The sequence below is a fragment of the Mangifera indica genome, chromosome 8, assembly GCF_011075055.1.
Source record: "Mangifera indica cultivar Alphonso chromosome 8, CATAS_Mindica_2.1, whole genome shotgun sequence".
NCBI lineage: Eukaryota > Viridiplantae > Streptophyta > Magnoliopsida > Sapindales > Anacardiaceae > Mangifera > Mangifera indica.
In genome coordinates this window covers 8071280-8098896 of record NC_058144.1, presented here as the reverse complement: position 1 = coordinate 8098896, position 27617 = coordinate 8071280, and the positions used below count along the sequence as shown (strand labels likewise).

The 27617-nt window shown below is 33.7% G+C and overlaps 6 protein-coding genes across 13 annotated transcripts; 2 read left to right on the top strand and 4 right to left on the bottom strand.

The window, feature by feature from the left end:
- Positions 1 to 1386: 1386 nt before the first annotated feature.
- Positions 1387 to 2393, top strand: LOC123222747. The gene has a single exon (XM_044645680.1). The coding sequence runs from the start codon at positions 1466 to 1468 to the stop codon at positions 2189 to 2191; it is 726 nt and encodes a 241-aa protein (XP_044501615.1). The 5' UTR covers positions 1387 to 1465; the 3' UTR covers positions 2192 to 2393.
- A 623-nt stretch (positions 2394 to 3016) lies between these two features.
- Positions 3017 to 6469, bottom strand: LOC123223920 (chaperone protein dnaJ C76, chloroplastic). 2 transcript variants are annotated; one of them, XM_044647403.1, is made up of 9 exons: positions 6144 to 6469; positions 5779 to 5907; positions 5565 to 5694; positions 5332 to 5452; positions 4935 to 5016; positions 4483 to 4536; positions 4133 to 4171; positions 3733 to 3829; positions 3017 to 3350 (listed from the first exon to the last, which is right to left on the bottom strand). In XM_044647403.1, the coding sequence occupies exons 1-9, from the start codon at positions 6396 to 6398 to the stop codon at positions 3220 to 3222; spliced, it is 1038 nt and encodes a 345-aa protein (XP_044503338.1). In that variant the 5' UTR covers positions 6399 to 6469; the 3' UTR covers positions 3017 to 3219. The 2 variants fall into 2 exon arrangements, with proteins under 2 accessions (XP_044503338.1, XP_044503337.1); XM_044647402.1 differs by having other exon boundaries at positions 3733 to 3832; positions 6144 to 6467.
- Positions 6470 to 6972: 503 nt separating this feature from the next.
- LOC123223919 (probable endopeptidase p60) lies at positions 6973 to 9824 on the top strand. Of its 5 annotated transcripts, none has more exons than XM_044647400.1 (4): positions 6973 to 7434; positions 7536 to 7640; positions 7781 to 7838; positions 9627 to 9824. In XM_044647400.1, the coding sequence occupies exons 1-4, from the start codon at positions 7378 to 7380 to the stop codon at positions 9707 to 9709; spliced, it is 303 nt and encodes a 100-aa protein (XP_044503335.1). In that variant the 5' UTR covers positions 6973 to 7377; the 3' UTR covers positions 9710 to 9824. The 5 variants fall into 5 exon arrangements, 3 of the variants coding, with proteins under 3 accessions (XP_044503335.1, XP_044503334.1, XP_044503336.1); XM_044647399.1 differs by having other exon boundaries at positions 6973 to 7440; XM_044647401.1 differs by having other exon boundaries at positions 6973 to 7445; positions 7547 to 7640.
- A 306-nt stretch (positions 9825 to 10130) lies between these two features.
- Positions 10131 to 12711, bottom strand: LOC123223918 (60S ribosomal protein L11-like). The gene is made up of 5 exons (XM_044647398.1): positions 12550 to 12711; positions 12334 to 12441; positions 12192 to 12234; positions 11260 to 11455; positions 10131 to 10490 (listed from the first exon to the last, which is right to left on the bottom strand). Exons 1-5 carry the CDS (start codon positions 12550 to 12552, stop codon positions 10292 to 10294), a joined length of 549 nt encoding a protein of 182 aa, XP_044503333.1. The 5' UTR covers positions 12553 to 12711; the 3' UTR covers positions 10131 to 10291.
- A 4412-nt stretch (positions 12712 to 17123) lies between these two features.
- On the bottom strand, positions 17124 to 23796 carry LOC123223917 (shaggy-related protein kinase eta-like). Of its 3 annotated transcripts, none has more exons than XM_044647395.1 (12): positions 23517 to 23796; positions 22051 to 22195; positions 21785 to 21844; positions 21427 to 21699; positions 21266 to 21340; positions 21132 to 21188; positions 20036 to 20176; positions 19248 to 19298; positions 19071 to 19166; positions 18610 to 18693; positions 18247 to 18348; positions 17124 to 17662 (listed from the first exon to the last, which is right to left on the bottom strand). In XM_044647395.1, exons 2-12 carry the CDS (start codon positions 22117 to 22119, stop codon positions 17567 to 17569), a joined length of 1104 nt encoding a protein of 367 aa, XP_044503330.1. In that variant the 5' UTR covers positions 22120 to 22195; positions 23517 to 23796; the 3' UTR covers positions 17124 to 17566. The 3 variants fall into 3 exon arrangements, with proteins under 3 accessions (XP_044503330.1, XP_044503329.1, XP_044503332.1); XM_044647394.1 differs by having other exon boundaries at positions 22103 to 22195; positions 23517 to 23794; XM_044647397.1 differs by lacking the exon at positions 23517 to 23796 and adding an exon at positions 22941 to 22961.
- A 2253-nt stretch (positions 23797 to 26049) lies between these two features.
- On the bottom strand, positions 26050 to 27617 carry LOC123222918 (peroxidase P7-like). Its single transcript, XM_044645945.1, has 3 exons — positions 27340 to 27617; positions 27050 to 27238; positions 26050 to 26781 (listed from the first exon to the last, which is right to left on the bottom strand). The coding sequence occupies exons 1-3, from the start codon at positions 27550 to 27552 to the stop codon at positions 26233 to 26235; spliced, it is 951 nt and encodes a 316-aa protein (XP_044501880.1). The 5' UTR covers positions 27553 to 27617; the 3' UTR covers positions 26050 to 26232.

The following is a 27617-nucleotide window of genomic DNA, read 5'->3' as shown; positions in this document are numbered from 1 at the left end:
GTCATTCTAATGGTAGTTTTTTCTTATATTCAGCTTTGAGTAAAAGTTCGTACCTTAAAATTTAAGGGGTGGGCAGTAATGTCCCCAAACTTTGGGTGGGAAAAATGGTTTTCTATTAACATTATAATATTTTTTATATGAAATAATATCATACCTAATACGGTAATACGTACAAAAATTCAAAAAAAAAACATATATTTAGGAAATAACACAGTTTATTTTGTGGCATTATTTTCTTTTTTTGGGCAACAAGAACCACATCAAAGTTGAATTGTCTTTTTAAGATTGAATTAATCACATCAAATAAAATAAGTTTTGAATTTAATGACCGATTTTATAATTATTGAATTAAATAAGTTAAAAACTTGATTTTGATATATTACTAGACAAACCCGAACCCAATAAAATAATAAAGAGTTTATATTTGCAGTATTATTATGAAAAGTATAGTGTTTATATACGGGATAGGTCAAAGGACTATTTCCCACCCAAGCTTTAGTCTAATCTAAAAAACATACTTATAACAAATGAAAAACTTAAATACTTATCTATGGGCTAACTCCCATCAAAATTTTTAATTAGAGGTAGGGGTAAATTTTGCCCTTAACCGTAAAATCTTAAAAATTCATATAATTTTTTCTCAAAGTTTAAAAATTAATTCTTCACCTCTATTCTCAAAGTTTAAAAAGTTTAGATTTTACCTTTAAGATTTGTTTTTCTTCTTTGACTACCACCATTTCTATCGACAGTTGATGTTTTTTATCCATCTTCTAGATCTGACCACAAAGGATGACGAAGGATAGCCACCCACCACTGAGTATCGTCCTTTGTCATGTCATCTAGACGTGATGACGAAAGACAATGTTTTATCGTCTGGATCTGAATAACGAAGGATTGTCCTTCGTCGAAAAAGATCATCACTTCTTTTCAATCGATCATTGGATTATTTAAACCATCGGAAATGAAACCTAAAAATGAGAAAAAGTGAATTTTTCAAAGTTTAATAATAGAAAAATTATTAGTTTTTTAAACTAAGAGAAAAAATGATATAAATTTTTTAGGTTTTAGGGTTTAAGAGTAAAATAATGATTTTATTCTTAGCTTCAAATTAAAAATTTTAGTAGTAATTAATCTATAAATGAGTATTTAAATTTTTTATATGTTATGTGTTTGCTTTTTGTTTTGAGTTAAAATTGGGTGGGAAATTGTTGTTTGGCCATTTGGTGTATCATAACTCTATAGGAATAATGATGGTGCCTTGCCAACTACTTTCTAACAAGTCTTAAGACACAAACATGTGACATGACGTGGCAATGGTTTACATTATTTCCGCAATATTAGCATGGAAATCAGGGGCATTATTGTCAAGTAATATATATATATATTTATGACCTTTCCGTTTGGTAAGTAACTTTACACCTTTTGCTCTCAGGCTCCGGCAGCCTCGAGGCTGCAGTTCGCATCCATGGCTGCAGAAGAAATTTTTGAGCTCTTGGATTCTTACTGGTTTGAACATGGAATCTTCTCCAAGAAGCCACTTTCACCTCTTCGCCAAATAAACCCAGTTCTTGATATTCAGAATCAACCTCAAGAACCAATTTGTTCACGCTTACCAACTCTCCATATCAGATCTCTCAGTGACCAGGCTTTGAGCTCCAAAACGAGTTTGTTCTCTGATTCTTTCTCTCCAGACTCCACACTTTGGACGCCGAAACTCGAAACTATACTCTCTGGCAAACAAGTATTGAACTCTTCAAGTGAAGATGTTCAACAGGAAGAGAACCTAGATACAGTTGTGAAGCCAAAAGTAGTGAGTGAAATAAGAAAAAGGAGAAAGAAGGAAAACTGTAAGAGTTTATCAGCCCTTGAGTTTGAGGAGCTGAAAGGGTTTATGGATCTGGGTTTTGTATTCTCTGAGGAAGATAAGGATTCGAGTTTGGTCTCTATACTTCCAGGGTTGCAAAGATTGAGAAAACTCAGTGGAGAAAATGAAATTACTCATCAAGAAGAATGGAGTAACAAAACTATTGTGTCAAGGCCTTATTTATCTGAAGCTTGGGATGCTTTGGATTATCAAAGAAAGATAGAGAATCCATTGATGAATTGGAGAATTCCATCTCTTAGAAATGAAGTCAACATGAAAGATCATCTCAAGTTCTGGGCTCACACTGTTGCATCAACAGTAAGATAACAATGAGTAACAAGTTTTGTTTTTCATTTTCATTTCTATTTTGGTTATGGTAATTCTGGGTTGCTTTTGTGACTTGTAATGTTTTTTATTTGATAAATTCTGCGGCTTTCTCTGCATTGCAGCATTTGTAAATGTAAATAATGAAACAATTATCTCGCCAAATTTTGGCCTAATTTGGCAATATCTAAAGACAGTTTCTCTCCTTCTACCTGTTGAAAGTTTCAAAGATTCTGTAAAATTCACCTTGTTGGGTTGATTATGCCAATCTGGTAATCATATTAACATTCATATGATGATATAAACACCCATGAATTACTGCATTGCCAAGTTCCACTATTGAATAGGTCAACAAATTTAGCAGGCTAATTATATAGTGGCAGCTTTTGATTTTTTGCCCCCAATTAAGATATAACAAGAAAGTGGAACTCCAACGAGATAGGCACTTGTTTGCTGACAAAACAGAATATTTAGGAGCCCTTTTTTAATACCCATTGACAAAGAGGATCATCTCAATGTCTTATTCATGCCCACTTATTGTAATTTTAAAATAAAAATACACACTTGCAATTATAATATATGATTTATTAGGACTCTAATTATATTCAAAGACCTAATTTGTCAGAAGAAATTCAGTTATGAAAAGACTTATTACTTCAAAATTTATGAAATAATAATAAATAAATAAAGGTATTTGATAATCATATGCCCACGAACTGCAAATCAGCATAGGTTTCCTAATGATAAAAGATTCTAAAACAAAGCGATAGTCTTTTTTGGTAGCAACTCACAACCATGAAGTTCATCCAGTCAAAAGACAAAAGGAGGTATTATTTCATTCTATATAAATATATATTTTTATTTATGAATTTAATTCTGTGTAGACAATTTTATATACACTGTTCAACTATTGATATGGGTTCCACATGAATAAATGAGGAACCAGATATTGGAGTCATAAAATAAGACCTATAATTAATTTGGTTACAATTTAATTGTAAGAATATGATGGTGTATCGGAATTTATCAGTTCAATTCTCCTTGCCGGAAGTTGCCTCTGGAAGTTTAAAGGTGGGAGGTTTGTCGACGCCTCTCCTTGAGTACTCCCTCCATCTCCTTGCGGCCTCTGCTGCCCTCCTTGCTCTCTCTTTAACTTCCTCTTCTGCAACAACACATTTGAAGCTTCATCAATATTTGGAAGAAGCAGAGCAAGCCAAACACAGATTTACAGCAGAGGCAACACACGAATTGATGCAGATGTACAGGCATACATGAAATTTTGCTTCATGACCTTTTATAACTATTATGTTAAATCATAAATCACAATGCCAATTCTCGTTACAAATTTACATAATTTTTTGCATTTTGATTCAGAGAGTAGGCTGGTGTTGGTCCGGTTATGCACTTGTGCTTCTATAATCAGATACTAATAATGCATAGAAAATACAAAAATATAACCTAAAATCAGTAGAATGAAAAAATCAAAGGAAAGACCTTGTCAAGATGAGAAGATATGAGTAATCTCTTGATAAAAATCCTCTCACCTGAATTTCGGTAGTCTTTTGGGTTGCCCCATAGATTGCTCCAGTATGATTCAGTTTTCTCAGAACCTTTCTCCTTCATCATCCTTATTTTAGCTTGCTGCTGCAAACCGGTTAGGAATCATCATCATTCAGTCAGTATTTTAGGGCAAAATGACCTCAAAAAACTTGAATTTTCTGCCAGGAAGAGCTACAGAGTTGTCTCTTCGGATCAAAGCATTTAGAAGGTTACAGGAAAATTGAGGAACTCCCTCATATATATGGTCTGCTTTCAGCAGCTCAAACCAAGTCACAGTATCACAATTATAATCCATATGGCTCATTATGAGATGTTTCACACCCAACTGGAAAAAAAAAATGTTGAAACCAAAGATTGAATTGACTTAAGATGTAGATCTCTCACCAAAACTTTTGCTTGCCTCTTCTCCCATCGAGTACTTGCCTGCCAGGGCAAAAGACTAGTTATTAATGCTACAGTGTCAACAATAATACAGAAACAAAGGCTAGAATGCTGTGTCTATTTTATATTCACACAAAACAATTAGCCAGTAGTTTTAGTAACTAAAACTCTGACCACTGTAGCAATATGAAAACCTTATTTCCAAAACAGAATGTTCATTTACAAAATGAAGAAAAACTATTTCTTTTTGGCAAAACCATAAGAACATTAACATGAACTGAAAATCCAACCAGCTGGCAGTACTGATGATATGGTTAAGATTAAACATAATGAAGAAAAAGTGACACTCTTACCATCCTAAAAACATCCATTGATCCGGATCCCATTCCTGAAAGCATCAGGGCCACCTGATCATCATTTAAAAATCACATCAGAACTAATTTAAATATTAATTTTTCTTTCTCTTTTTTATAGCAAAGACATCCATGTCTTTCTCCTTTGCTCTAGAAAGTAAGCTAAAGAGGATATTATGAGGTTGAAGAATATGGCCAGTGACATCAAAAGATTACAGAGGACCGTGTCATAGATTGAGGAGACAAGAACCAACAACTTAAAAATTTCTTAAACCACATAACACTATTAAAAATAGAAGTATGTAAATCCACTTAGATCAGACAAGTACTGTTGATAAGCATAAATGGTCTACAGATACACAGATCATTCAGCATCTAAATCTGTCAGTGAAGTATGAGAAAACTTTTGCATAGTCTATCAACAAGGCAGAAATTGCTATAGTAAATCTTACATTTACTCTTTCGACCCTGCGCATTTCATCTTCGAGCAAAGATAGTTGGGCAGCTGAAGTCCAATGAATGCAATCCACAGGGCTGAATCACAGAAGATCTGTTAACTAAATTCATTTAATCTAGAAACTTCCTGACATGAAATAGATGCTAAAATAAGAGTTTATTTATATAATGTGTGTGTGTGTGTGTGCGCACACACGTGAGAATTCAATTCAAACTAGAATAGAAGGATGTGAAGCCAATGGACTCAGCAATAAAACAATTTCACAACTATCTGCATATATATTGGGATCGAGTTGGATAGAAGCAATGAATGAATGATGTATTAATGATGCTTTCCTCAAGAAAATAAAACATCAATATAGTGTTGTAAATATCCACAAAGCTGGAACTTACCAACTATCAATTGCTTGTTGAACTAATTGAGGGTTCCCACACTGGCTATAAACTCTGGCTCTTCCAAATTCTTCCTCAATTGCAAACACGGCCGAGGCCACATTGGCACAATTTTTGCAGCCTGTCAACATAAGACCCCAACCAAACAACATGTGCTGTCATGCATAGTCTCCCAACCACCAGTCATCTTCAATTCTTGATCAAATAACTTGTAGAGGAGCAAGTTCACATACCTATGCAGCTAAACTCATCCACGAATGCAAGATCCTTTGGGCTAGAATCATCCAAGAAAGGATTGATTGCTGTCAATGCATAGCCATGAATTTCATCATAAACCATGCGCTGTAAAGGGTCACTAAGAACCTGCACTGCAATAATCTATTTATAATAAAAGCAAAAGAAAGAATTAAATCAAAATAAAGCACTACATTTCAACTAGGAACCCACCGCGTAGACCTCATTAATGAACATGCAAAAATTTGTTGTCTCTGGTTCGTCGCCGCTCAAGTCTGGATGACAGGCTTTCATGCAATTATAATAGGCTTTCTTAATCTGCTCGGGTGTGGCATCTGGAAGCTATTAACACACACCAGTCGACAATCGGATGTATTGAATCGGGCCAATCAGTACACAATAATGAAATCTTATGCAGAATAATCCCTATAATTTTAAATGAATTATCAATTTAATGTAAAGTGAATCCAACAAAATTCAAACTTTTTTTAAGATTCAAACATTTGACTAGATGTATCTTCAACCGATTTTCCTACACAACATTTTCTCGAAAACCAAACAGAAGGTCCAAAATTTACCAGACCCAGAGCGGCGTAATAGTCATCAGTGATGGCATCCGTGGAAGCTGAACCCTCTGTGGCAACTTTGATTCTGCCACAATCTCTTCTCTTCCTGCCACGACCACGACCAGTCAAGCTCCAACTAGTACTACCATTCGGCAAGGAAGACGAATACCGTCTTGAGCTAAAAGTTTGCAGTAATGGCTTGTGAAATTTGAGAGCATCCGTGCAAACAGGAGTCGGTAATTGGGCAGCCATAGTTGAAGCATGCATGCAAAAAGAAAAGCAGATGCAAACCAGAGTGGAGAATATAAATAAAGTCCAAGGAGGAGGTTACATTTTCTTGAGGGTTATATGAATGAATATCAGAAAATTTTGTGGCGTGAAATGGTTGAATGCTGACATGGTGACATGGCAGCCACATGCCATCCTTAAAATCTGGACGAAATTAAGAAGAATCCAGTGGGACGGAGTTTGGCGCAGGTGTTGCACGTGTCAACTCGTGGATAATTGATTCCGTCACGCCTCAGACAATTGCTTCCTCCCTTGCACTCGTTTGATTTCGTAGAATCTACGATGAGCTGTCTGACTCTACTGGGGTGTGCATGGTTAGTTTGGACTTTTCCATACCAAATTAGAGGGAAAAAAGGGACAAATGATTTATTCCCACCCAAATATTAGTGGCTTTCTAAATTTATATCTATTAATTTTAAAAATTTTAAACAATCATTTATTTATTAATTTTCAGCTATAAATAGTGATTTTTCAACCTTGATAAGGAGGTAGGAGGAAAAATAGTTAAAATTTTTAAAATTAAGCAAAAAATATATATAATAAATTTTTAGTTATTTAAAATTTTTAAACTTAAGTCTGACCCGCCCGACCAGCGCCACCTCCATTAGAAGCGTTAAGCAAATGTAGATGCATACTCCCTCCCCACCCACTTAGGGATAGTCTCGCGCGCGCGTGTGCTCATATTCAGACATTTTGATTCGACTTTCAACAATCACTTCTTCTGTCTGAAGTCTATACCCTAATCTATCGAACCCCCGAACTCTTCGATTTTTCACCTATCCAAACCCCGATGTCGAGTCCCTGTGGTGCTGCCAAAGACGGCGAAGGCGACTGCAGAGATTCCAGAGGAGCCGCCTTCGCTAAAACGGCAGGGTTTGTGGTCTTTTCGGGCATTGCAATGAGCGTTTAACCCATTTAACCCACTCAACAAAAATAGAAAAATGAAACCAGTCAGCCAATGGCTGAGTCCATTCAGCCCTGCCGACCTCCTCCCCAATCCCAACCGCAGATGCCTGTATTTGTAAAGTTTGGTTAATTTCTCGTATGCTTTTTGGCAATATTTTACAACTTTTTACTAGTTGCTTAATTTATTTTAAAATTATCTTTTGGTGGTAGAAACCTAATAGTTGTGCGGATCAACGTGAACCTGAATCAAGATCATGTACGACAATCGATATAGTGAAAGGAGATACAATGTGGGGTCTCTCGAGAAAATATGGGGTATGTTTTCCTTTAATTTGCCTCCAATTTGCGGAATGATTAGCAGCTTTTTTCATAGAAATAATGTTTGTGCAAAATGTGCTTTAATTTTTTTTCAGAGTTTTGATATATGTATTTATTTTGCTTGAAATTGCTTTTAGGTGTCGATTGATGCAATCAAAGAGGCTAATGGACTTACAGGGGACACCATCAATGCTGGTAAGAAGCTCATTATTCCATGATGTAATTTCTAGCTCTTTTCATCTGTTTCAACATGTAATTTTTCTCATGATTTGAGATGTGTATTTGGCAAACCTGGAGTTGTAGCATGTACCTATTTTGTTTATAATTTTGACATGTAAAGTATTGAACTAACTAGGGCTAGGTTCGAACCAAATTTGTTAGAGTTTGAGTTTGATTCAAACGAACCAAATTTAAACGAGCCCAAACTCGAGCTAGGTAGCTAAGCTGCTCACGAGCCATATGTGTCATTTAAAGTTTTAAGTGAAACGTCATCATTTCACTTAAGACTTTAAATAAACTGATTGATTAGGGAAAGTCTTTTTCCCTTTGCCTTCAGAGCACTTCACTCTTCAACCTTCAGTTAATGCACGCCGCCGCACGCATTACTTTCAGCCTTCAGCATTTCAGTTCAGCTTCTTCTTCAGTCTTCTGGGTTCTTCTCTTCTTCTTTCTGCATCAGTCTTCTAGGTTCTTCTCTTCTTTTGGGTTCTTTTCTTCTTCTTTCTGTATCTTCATGTTCAGCTTTTGAGCAGCCTTCAGTTCACGCATGATTAAACAGCTGTTGTCTTTTGTTAGTTTATACATCTTTGTTGAGCTACTTTTTTGTTCTGCAATTGTATGTACTTAGTATACCCTGCTTGCTGTAGATCTATGTCTTACATGTCTTAAAATTGTATTCCTATTTTAATATTATGTTTCTTGATACTTAGGTGATCTGATCTGTCTTTCAAATGTTAAGGTTCTACTATTTGATGAGTTGTTTTTGTAGTTATTCAGGTTTTTGCTTAATGAACTTTGATTAAAATAATGGTATTTATTAGGCCTGGATTCGAGCCGAGCTCATTCGAGCTCGAGCTGGTTTGAGCCAATGTTTTCGAGCTCGAGCTTAATTGTTAAAGTTTATAAATTAAAATTTTGGATACAAAACGACATCGTTTTGACTAATATATATTAAAACGACGTCGTTTTAATAACGAATATTTGAATTTGAAGCAAGCTGAGCCGAGTTCGAGCTCGAGCTCGAGCTATATTAGTCTTAAGTCGAGCCGAGCTCGAACTTGGTTCGGCTCAAATCCAGCCCTAGTATTTATGTAGTTGATTTTACTAGATTATAGTTCAATTCAGTTCCAGATTATTGAAAAAAAAGTAGAAGCATTTAGGCTGTGAACAAGCTCGACTCATGATTGGACTTGTTGAGCCTACCTGAACCAAGCTCGAGCAATGATTTTTCTGGCTTGTTGAAGCTCGGGCTCATTTAAACCGTAACCGGGCTGAGTTTGAGCTCAGTTCAGCTCGAATTCAACCTTAGAATTGGCCGAAGTAGAATGGAAAATGTGTCGCATGAAGTTTTTCCCTAGAAACATTCTATAGATAATTTCTAAATGCACAATGTGTCCATGGCTGATCATCTGGTTTGCTTCATTTGAAGAGTTTTAGCCTATTGTTTGAAGACAGGGATGTAAATAGAAAGGATCGTGTGGGAACGTGGTTTGAGTATGGAAAGTAAACTCATGAATAATAGGCCAATGTTAAGATTTTCTCTTGGTGATATTCAGTTCCCTGAACTGTGACTTTATCAAATTGCATGGTGTGCCTCTGATTTCTGTTGTTTTGAACTAAATTGCCTCTGTGATTATGAAACATTGGTGCCTATACATCTATGCCTTCCAATAAACCCTTGATATGTATGCTCCTTAGAAAGCAAAAATCATGATCTATTTCAAGGAACCCATGGTTGTATCTATCCTAATTTATTTTCTTCAGTCTTTTCATATCTGGAGGTAAACCAGCGTATAGAGCCAGAGTTTCAGTATTTTTTTCTGCACTCATACCTTGTCAAACTTTGATGCACTGGTGTGAAGGTAACAGGAGGGTATCCCCGACTCAGTGCCAATTGTACTAGTATTATTTTCTGGATATAACCTATTTTTTCAAGTAACAAAAAGAATCTGACTTTAAAATTAGAATTTGGTTGAGTTGGATGTCTTATAAACCGTGAATACTACCGTAAATGTTAGATGCTTATCCCAAAGTTGGATGACTGATGCGATGACCCAAGGATGTCACCGGGTCAAGCTCAAATAAATATACCGGCTAAGACAAGACGACAGCGGCGTTCTGCATCAATAACATTGGACCCTTGTTACAACCTAAAATTCAAATATTTCTTCTTGCAAGGGTGAATATTGTAGGTTTGTGCCAACGAAGAAAAAGTGAATGAATGGTATAAGCGTGCCCACAAGCTAAATCAATGTGGAAACAATAGAGTAATCATATAAATCTTGATGACATTGAAGAAGGAACACAATATATCTTGTTCATACAAATGCATTAACAAGGCTTGCCAAAATCTAAGAAATAATCATTGTCTACAAACTGTGAATTGAGGAACGCAAAATCTCAAACGGTTGTAAAGATCTGCTTTGTGCTTAAGAAGCCACTGTCTGTGACCTGTTAAGGATCACTCCCTCATATTTGACCTGGAACCATTTCATGGCATCATCCTTTGTAACCCTGTGCTGGATCCCAACACGAGACTTGCACCTACGACGTCGACCTACACGGTAACCTGGGCGCTCAAGAACGACATAGAAGTCCATCCCATAAATACCAGTTGACGGGTCATACCTGAAAGTTAAAAGAAATGGCAAAACTAAACATTAATAGATCTAATGCAAATCAAGAATGCATCAGATGCGGACAGGTAGTGCAATTAATAATCATGAGACTCCAGTCAAACCAATTATAATGGCAAATAAACAAGCAAACCAATTTTAGCGACAGGTAAACAAGAAAAGAATCAATGCAGCTAAAAAACACGGGTTTATTAACACTTACTTTGACCTCATATACTAAGCTTGGTCGGGAAAACCACTCACAACAAATATTCAAGAAACCCCTTAGTTGTTAAAAAATAACCTTTATCCCCATGCCAGACCATCAATAGAATGTATCCTTTGAATTGGGACGAATCACATAAACAAAAGAGAACACTACCAATTAAATGCTTCATTTTAAATCTAAACCTCCTAGATTTTACCAGTCACCAAAAGGGAGATTTATGATAAACCCTAGAAGACAACAAAGTTGTAAACAAATATATCAGATGTACTGATCCAAAACAAAATGCGAATGTGATTAAATATTCCAGTCCTACCATCAAAATGGGTAAGCACTACACACACTATTTGTATGTTCTCAAATAACATGCACTCATAACATACTTTTTAATTGCTAATCAAGCACAAATTTATGTGAAAAAAATCAATCGAATAGCCAATATACAGTTATATCTCAGCAAAGCAAACTAACCAAGTCAAAGTAACACCAAACAAACTGAAACCTGATTAGCAGACTAGATAAAATTTATAGAAAAACAAAGTAAACATAAGCTCACTTGATTCCAAGATCAATATGCTCCTGGATACCAAATCCAAAACAGCCAGTTTCACTAAAGTTCCTTCGCAGAAGCTCATATTCCTTCACCTTTAATCCACTTTCCAAAAGCTGCATTGCTTTGTCACCCCTTACTGTGACGTAGCATGCAATCTTTTCATTCCTTCTAATACCAAAGGAACGAACAGTGTACCTTGCTATCGCCCACAAAAAGTAATAACATTATTATGATACTAAACTGATATAAAGTAAAATATATAAATTTTTTTAACAAGTGGTGAAGCAAAATGAACAGCAATCAATTTATTGATTTAGCCACATTCATATTCTTTTAACTTAGGCAAAAATTTCAACAAGAAGCATTTGCCATTCCCAAATGCCCAAAAGGCAGAACACAAAAACTTTTAATCACATTCCTATGGTCAGAATATGTAATACTTAAAAATACCTTAACTTAATTTGAAACAAGTGGGAAGATGCAAGACGACCAACATGGCTTATTTAAAGGAACTCAGAAATATTTAATACATTTAGACAGAGAATACTTGAACTTAAGCTCTACTGCAACCTGCCCCTTCATCTCTTAATAACCCAGCTATAAAAAATATGACAAAACTCAAACACTAACATCCCCAGGGAAAAGCAAATAGATGACTTTTCACACATTTTATACAGAACCGTCATTAAAATTTTGGGTAATTTTATTTATGAATTATAGTGCAGTTTCAGGAAATAAAAACCGATGACATAACCACAAACTTATATAAATTATTAAAAAACCCAACTCATAGTTCTATTAGGCTCAGTTTATGTAAAAATAGAACATTAACTTTTGCAGACGCCAAATACTTCTGAAGCCTATTCAATCTTTCCATATTTTTCCCAGAATTTCAGGAGATTATACTATCAATAAAACACAAGTAAATAATGTACCTTTTGAAAAAACGGGAGTTTGGCCACTGAGTTGTTCCAGCACCTGGAATAACAAATCGCCGTTGAGCTTTAAACTAAAGAATTGAAACAAATGAAAAAAAGTAAAAACAATAGTGTTAAAAAAAAAAAAAAAGCGCGAAACCTTAGCAGCTCTGGTGAGACGATCTCCACTTTCACCGACAGAGATGTTGAGAACAAGCTTCTGCACTTTGATTTCCCTCATTGGGTTCTGCAATTTCTTCTCTGAAGCCTGCGCTATCATTTTCAATTCAATCATTAAAGCTAAAAAAATATAGCAAAAATCAATTCAATTGAACTTAGTGAAATCAAACAAGAAATCACTATGAGAGAGAACGACCATCTCGATTTAACGTTCGCCGAAGTTACAGCTGCTGTTCAGTGAGGATGGAGTCGAACCAAACCCTAATATGAAGAGCTAAAAACGAAGCGGGTTATACGACGGCTCTCCTTGGGACCACAAAAAGGCCGCGAACAATTATCCTTCTCCAATCTCGTACCCGAAAAGAGCCCTAATACAATTCATAAATCTTTTGAAAGTGAGAATAGCGAGAGCGGCCCAATTAAGGCCCGTTTTCGGCCTGTCCACCATGGAAGAACGAAATTATGGGTTCCCAAGAAGGAACATTATCTTTTTTTTTTTGCGGTTAAGTTAGATTATATTAAGAAACGTCATTATTTTAGTATCAAACCGAACTCAAAACTCAATTTGAGTTTAAACTCGAGCTCCAATACCTTTAAAACAAATTTGACAAGCTCGAGTATAAGTTTAGCTCCACTGAAAGTGAGCTCAAGCTCAATTCAGACAAATCCAATCGTAATTACATGAATATCACATGCCAAAATTTTCAAATTCGTAGGCTACAATTCATCTAAATTTTTATTTACAACTAGTTAAAGACACATATATGAAATTTATTATGATAATTGATAAGAATGAATTTATTACTTTTATTTGAATCATACAAAATCAAGCCATACTGTTCTTGATTTTATAAATTATTAAATGAATGTAATATTCACTTCCAAATTGAGATAACGTTTTCTTTGATCATTGTGGACTTGCAATCACAAACATTAAACACAAAAAGAGAAAAGTTGCTCACCTTTTAGGTAATATAATAAATAAATATACATATGTGCAGATGGTCATAAAAAATATTGAGCTGTCATATAATTAATATAATCTTTACGTTTATTCTTTCCAAAATTAAACAAAAAAGATAAATTCGAAATTATAGCTAAATAATTATAATTTCGGTTACTTTTATTCACTCACTCATTGATATAAATAAATACAATACCCTTGTGATTGAGAAGCAAAGAGGTAAAAATTTCTTACTCTTGGAAAATTAAGCATGAGTGTGTTCAACGATTTGTTGTTAAATCTATTGATAGTGTCAACAATGGTGGGCATGTGTAAGTCTGTGCAATTTACCCCGAAGAAGATAACTGTTATCATAATCAATGATTTGGAAACACAATTCAACATGGCTGTTCATTGTAAATCTGCTGATGATGATCTTGGTAAACAGGTACTTGCTTATGGAGCCAATTTTGAATTTCATTTTAAGAGAAACTTTGCTGGGGGAACCCGATTCTATTGCAAATTCAGTTTTGAGGGAGGATTCAAATGGTTTGATATCTACGTTGAAGGCAGGGATTTTTGTGATCATTGTGTGTGGAAGATAAGAGAAAATGGTCCTTGCTTTCAAACTGAAAAGCATCAAGATCAATGTTTTCACTGGAATCCTTAATCGATTTCTGCTTCAGAATAAGATCTTATGATTTTATGATCTTGCACTTGCCAGAGTTGTTGTGTTCTGTCCTGATTCAACAGTCTGTAATAGCAAGTCCTAAAGACCCATATGATGTTTATAAGAATGAAATAAATAATGTTTCTATTTATTATATTTATTTGAACGGTAATCAATTCATACCATATGTGTAGAATTTGTGTATGAAAAAAATTACACAGATTGATATGACAGTGATATGATAATATTTTTTCACTATCATATATCAACAACTATCACGTTATTATCATTAAATAATTGTCCTATTAATTTGTGTATTTTTTGTGTGTATACAATAAAATCATATATATATATATATATTTAGTATATAATTTAAGTATATAAATAATATAGATTTATTGTCATAAGTTTTATAAATGTATTTTCAATTTATAAAATATGTAAATATTATAGGATTAATATCACTTATACTCTAAGAACAAACAAATTATATTTTCTCCCATCAAATTTAAAATTAATCACTTAGACTCCTATTTTAAATAGAAAAAATAAAATAAAAACCGTAATTATAACTCTCATCTGTCTCAAATCTATACAGTATCAGAATCATATCAGAATGGTACAATTCCCTTGAAATTACACTGTATCATTGTGATTTTGATTGGGTTTATGTTGGAATAGTACTAATTTGATGAAATTACTATTCAAATGCAAGTTCGATTGAATTTTGATGCTATCCCAAGTGGAATTGCATTGATCCCACAAAATTTCAGAAATTGTTGGCAACTATTTTAGGTGAATAAAGTTTGCGGGAGTAAAATGTTATAAGTTAAAAAGGGTATTTTTGTCTTATTAAAGTGTATATCCTAAAAATTAAATAATTTCACTAAAAATGTTTGGACAAACATTTTTGAAAATGTTATTTTTCTCTATAAGAATGGAACTTGTTATTTTAATATAATTTAATCAAGAAAGTCATTCTTCTTATATTTAACTCGTAAAAAAGAGACTAACATTGCAATATTTTTTCTTTTTTTCAACTTCAGATTGCATTAAAATATTGATGGAACAAAATATATTAAAGGATTTAATGTTAGGGTTGTCAAAATAAAAATTTAAGGTTTTCTTTCCAAATTCCTAAGGCTTTCTACCCACTTTGGCGACGATGGCAACCACCTTCTCCTTTCATGACAAATGACATTGATAAAGACAAAGAACTTTATCTCTATCGATAAAGATAAGAGACGAGATGAAATCATATTGTCTCTCTATTTGTCTTTATCTCTTCATTGATGGAGACAAAAGACGATGAATCTTTGTCGTCTTTTGTCTTCATCGATAAAGAGAAAAACGAATCGTCTCTTACTCGATAGACAGACGAGATAAGACAAAAAATAACAAGACTATATAAGAAAAATATCAATTACAAAAGCTATACAAAAAAAGTTGATGTAACTAATATCCTGCTCAACCAAACACCAAAGAAAAACATTTTAGAAAATCCCACGAGATGACTCAAAAAGAGATCACAAAGCAGGGAACTAAGAAAATAAGCAAAGCTTAGCAAGCCTGAACTTTTAAGGGTGTTTTAGTTTGTAAAACTCATAAGCTTAAAAAAATCGATACGAATTGACTAAAACAACGTTATTTTAATTAATTCACATTAAACCATCATTATTTTAGTATCAAACAGAACTCAAAACTCAATTTGAGTTTAAACTCGAGCTCCAATACCTTTGAAATAAGTTTGACAAATTTGAGTATAAGTTTAGCTCCACTGTAGTGAGCTCAAGCTCAATTCAGACAAATCCAATCATAATTACATGAATATCACATGCCAAATTTTTCAAATTCGTAGGCTATAATTCATCTAAAATTTTATTTACAATTTGTTAAAGACACATATATGAAATTTATTATGATAATTGATAAGAATGAATTTATTAATTTTATTTGAATCATACAAAATCAAGCCATACTGTTCTTGATTTTATAAATTATTAAATGAATGTAACGTTCACTTCCAAATTGAGGTAACTTTTTCTTTGATAATTGTGGACTTGCAATCACAAACATTAAACACAAAAAGAGAAAAGCTGCTCACCTTTTAGGTAATATAATAAATAAACAAATAAATAAATAAATAAATTTATATACATATGGGCATATGGTCATAAAAAATAATGAGTTGTCATATAATTAATATAATCTTTACATTTATTCTTTCCAAAATTAAACAAAAATAAATAAATAATTTCGGTTACTTTATTCACTCATTGATATAAATAAATACAATACTCTTGTGATTGAGAAGCAAAGAGGTCAAAATTTCTTACTCTTGGAAAATTAAGCATGAGTGTGTTCAACAATTTGTTGTTAAATCTATTGATAGTGTTTACAATGGTGAGCATGTGTAAGTCTCTGGAATATACCGGGCAGAAGATAACTGTTATCATAATCAATGATTTGGAAACACAAAACAACATGGCTGCTCATTGTAAATCTGCCGATGATGATCTTGGTGAACATGTGCTTGTTTATGGAGCCAATTTTGAATTTCATTTTAAGAGAAACTTTGCTGGGGGAACTCGATTCTATTGCAAATTCAGTTTTGAGGGAGGATTCAAATGGTTTGATATCTTCGTTCAAGGCAGGGATTTGTGTAAGCTTTGTGTGTGGAAGATAAGAGAAAATGGTCCTTGCTTTCAAACTGAATCGCATCAAGATAAATGTTTTCACTGGAATCCTTAATCGATTTTTGCTTCAGAATAAGATCTTATGATTTTATGATCTTGCACTTGCCAGAGTTGTTGTATTCTGTCCTCATTCAACGATCTGTGATAACAAGTTTGATCAGTTCCTAAATACCCATATGATATTTATAAGAATGAAATAAATAAATAATGTTTCTATTTATTATATTTATTTGAATGATAATCAATTCATACTATATGTGTAGAATTTGTGTATAAAAAAAATTACACAGACTGATATAACAGTGATATGATAATATCTTTTCACTATCATATGTCAACACTGTCACGTTATTATCATTAAATAACTGTAACGGTAGCATTGCTCGAGGTATCTTTCTGCTCAACATCCTTCATATTGCAAGCTTTGCCAGTTCAACAAAGCAAATCTAAAGAGCGAAATCTGCAATAAGGAGAAATCTAGCTTCCATTCAAAGACAACATGACCATCTGGCGAAATAAACACAAAGTTCAAGTGAAAAAAGCAAGCCAAACTGCGAATGAGCCCTTGAGCTCCTGCCAGGCATTTGAAGCCCCTAGCTAGCTATACATGAATAAAGTGAGTCACCTTTTATACTCCTAGCTTTCTCGGATCAATCTTCACTATCAAAACAATTTACACAAGTAGGGAAACAGTATGTTTGAGCTAGTACGAGACATAATTGACAGAACCACCGACTTCCACGTTATGCCATAATGGCCGCTATATGCATACATCTTTGCAAGGCCAGAGAAAATCTACTGAAAAAAGCCAGAATGCTTGAGTTTATATATTGACCACAATAAACTCCTCCATTACTTTACTTCCATCAACTGATGACGCCATCCTTATTTTATGTCATTATTTTTACACGCCAGTTGGATGAGGGATGCTGAGACCCATTTGCCGCCTTACATGCTCTGGTATCAGCCTGTTGATCAGTTCAGGTGAAGCTCCGGATAACTGCATTTATATTTAAAAATAAAGAGTTGATTAGAAAAAAAAAAAGAATACAAACATCAATGAACAAAAGTTATCTCATCACATAGCACCTAAAGTAATCTCCTAAACATATGTATAGCCGAAAACATTGACCAGCATCAATTTGAATGGATATCCATAGACATACGAAATAACTACTCCCACAGCAGAGGTATACTAAATTAAAAAGGACTAATAGCAACATAAAATAGACAAAGGGCAGTAGCAATTCTAATTGCGCTAGAATCTACTATTAAATATAAGAAATATCATCAACTACTAAAACGATCCAAAAAACGCGAGACATCATGAATATTGGCTACTGAATGAGATTGTGATCACAAAATGACAGATATGGGGTCTCATATTGCCTAAATTAATGCATTGATGGTCCTGTCTCTGACTTAAGGTGTTACGACATTCAACAGGATGGCCTTCAGTGCATAAGCAATATACAAATATAAATTTCAGGGTCATTAAAACACATGATGACCAGGCAACAACTATGACTCGTACTTCTAACATAGGGCAGTTTAATAAACAAAATTAATAAATTGTAGACATACTTCCTGTTTAAAGTTGAACAGAGGGGGTAAAGGGCGACCATTTGGAAGGTGGGCATTAGGTTCACGAAGCTCATCAAAGAAAGGATGTGCACATGCCTCAAGCTGCAATAACAAAGAAAAGTCAATCAGAAAAGGAAGTCACCAAGAAAAGAAGTATTTTTGCATTGCTGTTTTAACTGGACATGATAAAATCTCAAACAGAGAGAAGCCTCAGCTAAGACCACAATATAAACACTATGCTGTGGTGGGATTGAGTAATTTTTATTGGAAAGTCATTACATCAACAAAGCTTTGATGTTGAAATGGGATTTTAGAAAAGACAAAGATCCCATCTCCATCAATAGATGAGAAAGTCCTACTCACTGCGGTACATCGAAGACTTGGTGAATACTGAAGCAGCCGTGAAACAAGGTCAATTGCTTCAGGAGGCATTCGTTTGTGGAAAACCTGAAATCAAAGAACAGTACAATAAATACACAAATAAAAGGATGTGAAACAAATAACAGTCTTGGCAGTTACAGATTGACTTACAAACAAAGAAACAAACCCTGTTGGTAAATGAAAATACAATATGTAACAATTTAGAGAATCAAAGGATACACAAGCTTTTAAAAAATACACTCATGTTTAGAATACTTAAATAGTATTTGCATGAGTTCTCACAAGTGCATCATGAATGAGTATCTCCTAAGAACACTATGTCAGCTTGTATTGTTATAATTTTATTATGGTAAAAGCTTCATCCTGCTCTTGAATTCAAGTCCATTCATAGGATAACATCAAGCCATTTCCATGTCAAAAAGAGAAATTAGTTAATCACATACCTTGTGCCAAGGGTGAGCTTTAACCTGAGGAAACCTATTATCTGTATAATTTGGATTCATGCATCTAATTTCTTCTCGAGTTGGAGTACCAAGAACCTACAATAAGACAACTCAGACATGATCAGATGATTGTTTGAGCTTTATAAACCTCAATAATCAAAGATAAATGAGCTTCACCTTGATAATCTCAACAAGTTGGTCCACTCCATTTTCCCCTGGAAACAAAGGCTATGAAAAAGAATATATGAAATGAGTAAAATAGACAAGTAAATGAATAAAATTTAACAAATAGCTTTACGGGTGTGTTTGGTACAAGTAATTTTTTATTATAAAAAATGAAAGAATATCACAAAGAAAAATTACCTAGAAAATCATCCGGTATATGTTATTACCATGTTTGGAAAAATTGGTTTGAATAAATAATTATTATATTCGGTTGGCAGAAATAAAAGAATATTGAGACATTATTTTATTTAAATACCCTTAAAAAATTAATGGATATAAATTAGTATTTTGTTTGGTTTAATTAACATGCTTTATGTTAAAGTATTTGCTTGTGTATTTCCTAAAATATTCTTCATGTTAATCATATATTAACTTTTTTCCTGTTGTCGATGTATGAAATTTAATTAATTAATTAAATTATTTTTTCAAGTTGTCATCATATTGCCAATATTATTTTTTCGAAAATATTTTTCCCATTACTTATTATCTTAATTGAAAATAAGAGCCTTTTTATCCTAAAAATTTAATAAAGATAAAATTGAACAAACTTAAGATTACCGTGATAATAGAAGATTACCGAAATCTTTTATTAATAAAAGATTACTAGAATCTTTTATTAATTGACAAACCAAATAAGATAATGTTAGTAATAAAAGATATATCACTGAGATCAAAGATAAAAATGTACCGAAAAAGCTATAAATTCTGGCAGTGACCATATTGCCAAGCAAGTCACTAACCTGGCCCAATAGAAGCTCAGCAAGGACACAGCCAGCAGACCAAATATCAATTGATGTTGTATATTCGGTTGCCCCAAATATGAGCTCTGGAGCGCGATAATAACGAGAGCATATATATGATATATTAGCTTCTCCTTTGACCTGACACCAAGCCAGAAAAGAGAAGATCGTTCAAACAAAAGATCAATCTAAGATTATTTTTGCTCATCAGTATTGGTAAAACAGCATTCCAACACATATTATTGGCTGAAAAAACTTACCCATACAAAAAAATAAAGAATAAAAGAACATGCAGTAAATCTGTTGCCACAATACTTAGTTGTGCAATATCCACACTAAGGCTTCATAGATGAGCTGGACATCACTTGGAACCCAAAAGTTTAAGCCAACAGATCAAGGGCCGTCTCCTATAGAGAAGGCCTTCATTTATCTCACTCTACTTATTTGGGATTTACTTCTCACACACTCAAAGATAACCATAGAATCATGCTCTAGCATTAGGTAGAAAAACCATGGATAACCATAACTGTTTGCTCTAATGTGAGCAAAAAAGAGCTACCCATCAGCTCTCACCACAGGAAACAGGAAAAGTTATGGGAATCCAAAGGACTTACTACCACTTGCACCCAGCCAAACCCTTCAACCATGAGTTAATGCAGTGGATAGTAGGGGAGTCTTTACAGCAGTGCTTCCAAACATAAAGCAGAAAATGATCATCATCCCAAAAGATCATGAAACAATAGCCCTTGTATAATTCTTCACTTCTCTTACTCTTTCAATGTGTAACCCGCTCATTTTCAACAAAACCATAGGAAAGTGTTGATCTTCTCTGTCTCTCTCACTCATATACAAATGCTGATTTCCATAAAACAGCACCGGCCTGTTTTAACTCACTATGAATGCATAAAATCCAACCAACCAGCCATGATATTCTCTTTTTAATTGAGACTCTGATAACAAGGAGATGCACATAAAAAACCTTCATGATATAAAGCCATGACACATCAGGGCATCACTATGTGGTTTCTAATTTCACTGTAATATTTAATGAAACATTCAAAAATACTAAAGGAAAATGACAACAAGGAATACATACCAAAACTTTTGCACTTCCAAAATCACAAAGTTTAACCTGGTGAGTGAGAGGATCAACCTACAGAATGCAGATAAGTATAAAGTTGAGAATAACAGTTATAATCGCTGAACAGATGCGTGCAAAGGTCAACATACCAAGAGATTTTGTGGCTTCACATCCCTGTGGCAAACCCCAGGAACAGTATGGATATATGCCAGTCCCCTAAAAATCTGAAACAAAATTTATATTAAAATATCAAAATTTTAAGAGGAACAGAAAGTCCGGAAAAGAGAACTGAGGAGGCAAAAGTCCATACTTGATATGTATAAAGTTTCACATAGATGAGGGGCATCCTCTGTTTCATACTGGTATAATGCTTCAGTACCCGGTACATAGTCTCAGGGACATACTCCATGACCAAATTTAGAAACAGTTCATCTTTACTTGTTGTGGAAAAGAAACAATGCTTCAGAGAAACCACATTTGGGTGATCCAGCAAACGCATTAACTGCAGCTCACGATTTTTATACCGCCTGTCCTGCAAAACCTTCTTTATAGCCACTGTCTCTCCAGTCTCTAAGCATTTTGCCTTGAAAGGGTTCACAACAGATACTCAGAATGCAGGATTAGAGTGAAAATTATCTTTCGTGAACTAATAAGTCTGCATTATGTACCTGGAACACAATACCAAAAGATCCAGTACCAACAACACGTTCTGCCATGTAGCTAATGGTCTGCAAGAAACAAGAGAAACACCATCAATAAATGATGCCACTTTAGCAAGTCATACATTTAGACAGAAGCACTTGTTAGGACTGAAAATAGACATATTTTATCAAACTAATTATCATTGAAATTAATTACTGAACTTCAAGAAAAGGAAAAAAAATCATAACACATTTCATGCTTGAGAGAGTTGAGAAAAGAGTTAGAAACATAATTTGCAGAGATCTTCAAAGCCCCAAAAAAGGTAACAAAGACCGATTCCTAACTCGTTTGGGTTCGCCATTTTTGCCTCCTATGGTGGTAGATATAATGTGACCAGTAACTGCATCATTGCTCTCAATAACAGCAGCTGACATTTCCTGCAATTTTTAGCAACAGAGAGTGTTAACAAAGGTACAATTGACAGCCTTATAAGACACTTATTTCTATCCATCTACTGCATGTCAGACACTTGTTTAGACAAAATTACAGCCACAGTAACCTGTAACTGACAAGAGTTAGGCACCTAGAGAAGCCATCTTACTTGACAGGAAAACCATGCACAAAAAACATGTGTACAATGTGTACAACAATCTGTTAAAAAAGAATTTACAACATTAATCATTTTCCGAAAATCTCCCACATCCATTAATAATGAATGTAAACATATTCATGTAGACAGCTATCTTTGACTGGTGGGAAATAATAACACTTGATGTCTTCGTCAAAAACTACAAAGCTATCAAAAGGACTAACACATCTCATCCATCTACCAACATTTAAAAGCTTAAAACAGAGAAAAGGCAAAATGGAAATTAATGATAACAAATTAATACAACATAAAGGACCGAAGATCAACCACAAGCCTAAGAAAGTCGAATAGACTCAAAGATCTTGACAGATAATTTAAGTACAATAAAAGCAACACTAAAAGACCATCAGTCACTTGAAAGAATCACATGCCATGTAAAGCTTGAATCCCAAACAAGTTACTTAATGACAAAAGAATCACTTGATGAAGCAACCGGCTACAGAATGAAGAACAATCTGCCCATAGATAAAGTAAATAAGCAAAAAGTTTCAAAGAATTTATAACCGTTTAGAAGGGGGAAAAGAAGCACCCACCTGAGAACAGAGGTAGGCTTGTCAAAGAATAAGAGATATAAAAACCAAAAGTGTACCAAAACTCTACAGAAGGACAGTGCTCAAAAGCCCCAGAAAACTGAAATAACCAAGAAAAATAGAGGAACTAAAATCACCGAAAACTTAAAGCACTCAGGGGTAGCTGAGTAAACATAAACAGCAATTAAGGCTCTTAATCATACAATTCAACAAAAATATAAATGTAAAATTGAACTAATTCTCTCTTGTCCAGGGTAAAACCAAAAAAAACAGAAGTAACAAAACTTCCCGTTTCTTTTGTTTTACTTTCTAAAATCATCATATCAATATGAAGATTCCTACCATAAAAAAAAAATCATAACATAACCAGAATAAGTAAAGCAAATGAACAGTGTGCAACAGTACACTTCACAACAACAGAAAACAAAAAGAAAAAAATAAACGCAGAATGAACCTCAAAGTCAGCACAATGACAAACAGGGTAAAGTACAAAGGCACGGATCGCTTAAAATCTGAGTAGAAACAAAGAGAATAGTAGATCTAAATTCAAAGCAAGGAGGAAAAAAAAAATCAGAAGACCTTGTCAGAGTCCAAATTGGAACGGCGGGGGTTATTGTCCAGGTGAGTGTGAGGTTGTGGTTGTTGCGGTAGCGGTGGCGGTTGTGGTGGTGGTGGCTGAGGCCCTAAAGGCAAGGAGGCCATGTAAGCTAGAGTTGCTTCCGTTCTCTCTCTCTCTCTCCTTCTGTTCTATTTTGGTTTTTTTAACCTGACATTTTACAGTACATAATCAAACAAGACAACGCTGCTTTTTGGCTGAGTGCCGTGCTCCCACGCTCCAATCGTCTTTCTTGTCTTCTGTTATTTGTTTCTTATAATAATAATAATAATAATATCTACTGATTTATAAATGCAGAGCTTCCCATCCGAGGTTTGATGATTTGCTTTGATTGACCCTCTCCGATCTTCAATTTTTTTAAAAACTAAATGTTTGCCTTTCATCTCATTTATTATGTTTTGTTAAAAGTCATAAGGGAAAAAAATTATTATAAATATTAAAATATATAATTACATCTTTTTTCTTCTTTCAAATTTTAAAAATTAATAATTTTATCTTAATCTTAATTTTTCTAATTTTAAAAAAATAACTTTCTTCCCCTATCTCTAAGATGACAATGCTTCGTTTGTCACCTCCAAAGCCAATAAGAATAGAGAACGAGATGAAGAAAGAGCTAATAAGAAGACAATCAATTATTCGATTAGACTCTTTAATTCTCATAAGCTCTTCGTTTGCCATCAACTCACAACAACGAATCGAAGAGTTGTTGTGCACAAAAATGAATTAATTTTTTATCTTCATACACAACGAAACCACATCAAAGGAATTCTAATCAAAGACAAAGATGTGTTAGGAGAGAGAGAGCATGGTGGACTAAAGAATTTGATCAAAAGTGGTTTTGATGACCAAAAAATATACGGTTTAGAAAAATAAAAAAAATATACCTTTTAAAAACTTAGAGTAAGAGAAAATTATGAATTTTTGAAACTAAGATAGAGAAATAAGATAAAATTTTATTTTATATTTTTTAATTTTATTAGTTTAGTGACAATTATATTTTTGGATTTAATAAATTTTATTAACTTCAACAATTAATAGATAGATATTTGAATTTTTAAAAAGTTAATAGAAGAGTTTGTTAATACATCAAACCTTGGGTGGGACGGAGTTATTTAGCCTTAACTTCGTCATAAAATGTAAAACGCATGAACTTAGTTTCGGTTGCTGTTCTCAAGAGATGTGGAGGGCATTGAGTAGAACAGGATACAATCGAAACTAATTTTGACTAAAGCAGCCATTATATATATTGGCTTTTTCAAGTGCGTAATTCACAACCAAATTTCTTCGTAAAAGATTTTGCCTACCTACTGTGCCCGTGCCCATGTCTTTGTTACACCATTTTACTCATTACTCTTCATGCTTAATTCGTGTTTATGTATTTTTTTTTTTTTTTAAAGCAACCAAAATAGTTGATCAATAGATCATTTGTTTAAAATATTATGACTATTTCCTGCCCAAAATTTGATAAAATGACAGATTCTCATCTGTTAAATTTAAAAATTCTAATTTTTTACTTATTATCAAAATTAATTATTAATTTTAACAGTTAAGAGATATTTATATCATTTTATTTAACTATTATATTAAAAATGTATTGTTGGGTGTTGATGTTATTTTTCAAAAACTTAATAAGGATATATAAATATTTTTCTAATCTTATTTAACATTTTATTATATTCATCTCATAAATTTTGAAAATTATAATATAGTTTCAATAATTTGTAATATGATATTACATTCTTTATTTATTGTATATTTTAGGGGTATAATTATCGATTTTAAAACTATTAAAAAACATATTAAAAATTTAAAATTTTTAAAAATACCCCCCATTTTTTTTAATTTGAAAACCCCTTAAAAAATCTATTAACACACCTAATATTTAAAAAATTATAATTTATCTTTAAATATATAATTATATATCGTCAACACCTTTATTTATATTTATATCAATAATATTTTATTATTTTTAATTAAAATTAATATAAATTTAATAAAATGTTTAATAAAATTTGAAAGTAAAATATTATTTAATTTAATAATTTTATAAAAAATAATTAGTAAAATTTATTAAAAATTTAACAAATATTTCATAAACCTATCCTTCTGTCACGCCCTGCAGGAAATAATCATCAGGTCTTTAATGAAACACTCAAATTATCCGAAGGTATAGTACAGATTGTGGGCCACGTGGGTACAGGAATAGTTCATATTGATTGGAAGTCAACAGAGGAGACTAGGCCTCAATACAGGCCCACTAAAATGCAGTTTGTTCTTGGACACTTATCGACCCATTTTTTTAAATAAATTTTTTTTATTAATTTCAAAATATTAATATATATATATATATATATTTTTTTTTTACAATTTGATATGAAAAATTGTAATTGAGTGATATAAATATTTATTTATTTTTCTTAATTCAAATTTATCCAATCAAATATTACTATATTAGAATATATATAAAAAAAAAATTGAGTTAATTTAATTAGATGGTTTTAAATGACAAAAAAACTTATAATTAAACACTTAAATCATGCATAGTCTTTGATACAAGCAAGAATATTATATGAAACAAAAGAGTCTCTCTTGAGTCTTGACGAGAGATCTCTTTTCAGTACAGAAAAATTATTCATTCATAACACTTTGTAATATATCTCCATCAATCCACAAGCTAAATCAGTTGACCACTCTGCAGTTCCTTCTGATCTCCCCATTAGTCCCGGTGAGAGGACTAATATTGCCCATTCTCACCATAGCAGCAGCGAAGTCACTAAAAAATGTCGCACGATTAGTACTGTAAGTCCTCACAAGCGCATCCTGGGATCCGCCATTGAAGAGCTCCTGGTCAGAGTGAAGCAGCCCACGTTGGCTCACCAGGCTTTGGTAATAGTTAAGATCGAACCGGGCCGGGGTCCCGTCAAGAGGTGACAGATTGTTATCACCGCCAGAAGCCGGGCAGTTGGCTCTTCTAGTTGCAGCGAACGTTGGGTTGATATTGGTTTCGTTGTATATGCGACTACGGAATGCGACACAGCGTGAAAAGCCGAGCGTGTGAGCGCCGGAGAGCGCAGTCATGTCGCGGGCGCTTAGGCCTTTGGCAGAGAACTGGGAAATGAGAGTTGAGAGGGAGGCGAATGGTGAGGGGATTTGAGAATTGGCGGCGTTGAGGTTGGCTGTTCTTGAATCTCTTCGGCCCAGTGGCACTGTCCATGTAGGTCCTCCTTGCTGTAAATATAAAATATCAGAATTTCACTTGTTAAGCGCTGAAAAAAACGAAATCCTAAATTATTTGTATAATAGTTGTAGCTTCAATCACTTTATTTGTCCACGAAATCGGACAGATTCTCCTTGCAAAAAAAAAAAAATTCCATGCATGAAAACAGCTACAGTAGCATTGCATGCAGAAAAACGTTGACTTCCAAAATACATCCATTATTTGAACTAGTCTGTATTTAAATTTGATTTTAAAATATAATAACATTTGAATACTGACCAAGACTACTCCATCTCGAGCTGCAAGAGCCAGGATGTCAGCACAGGAAACGGTGGCGTTGCAGGCGGCTTCCACCTGAGTTTTAATGGTGTCGATGGCTTCGAAGCCCCTGGTTGACAGGTTTGGCACTGCTGTCTTTTCGCCAGTGAAACTGCTTGTGTCGTCAAGTAGTAACGATGCATCGCAACCCTGCCAACAGATTATAAATGTTTATAAAGTACATTAACGTAACAAAACTTTAGAATTAAACAGATATGCTTTGGAGCAAATTATGATTTTAGGGTTCATACTTGGACAAAGCAATCGTGAAAGAACAAGCGAAGAATAGAGGCAGGAAGTCGAGAATCTCTAGCAATGGCTTGCCTCAACGCGTTGCGAACAATGGTTTGAACATTTGGGCAGCTGGTTGCATAGAAGTTTGAAGAAAGTTGAGCATTGGCAGAACAAACTAGAAGGGCTAAGATTATGGAGATTGTAAGACCAAAGTGGGCTGTGGACGCCATTAGGAGAGAGTAAATCAAGCTTAATTAATTAAAATTTGCTTTCTGGTAATGATTAAACAGTTTGA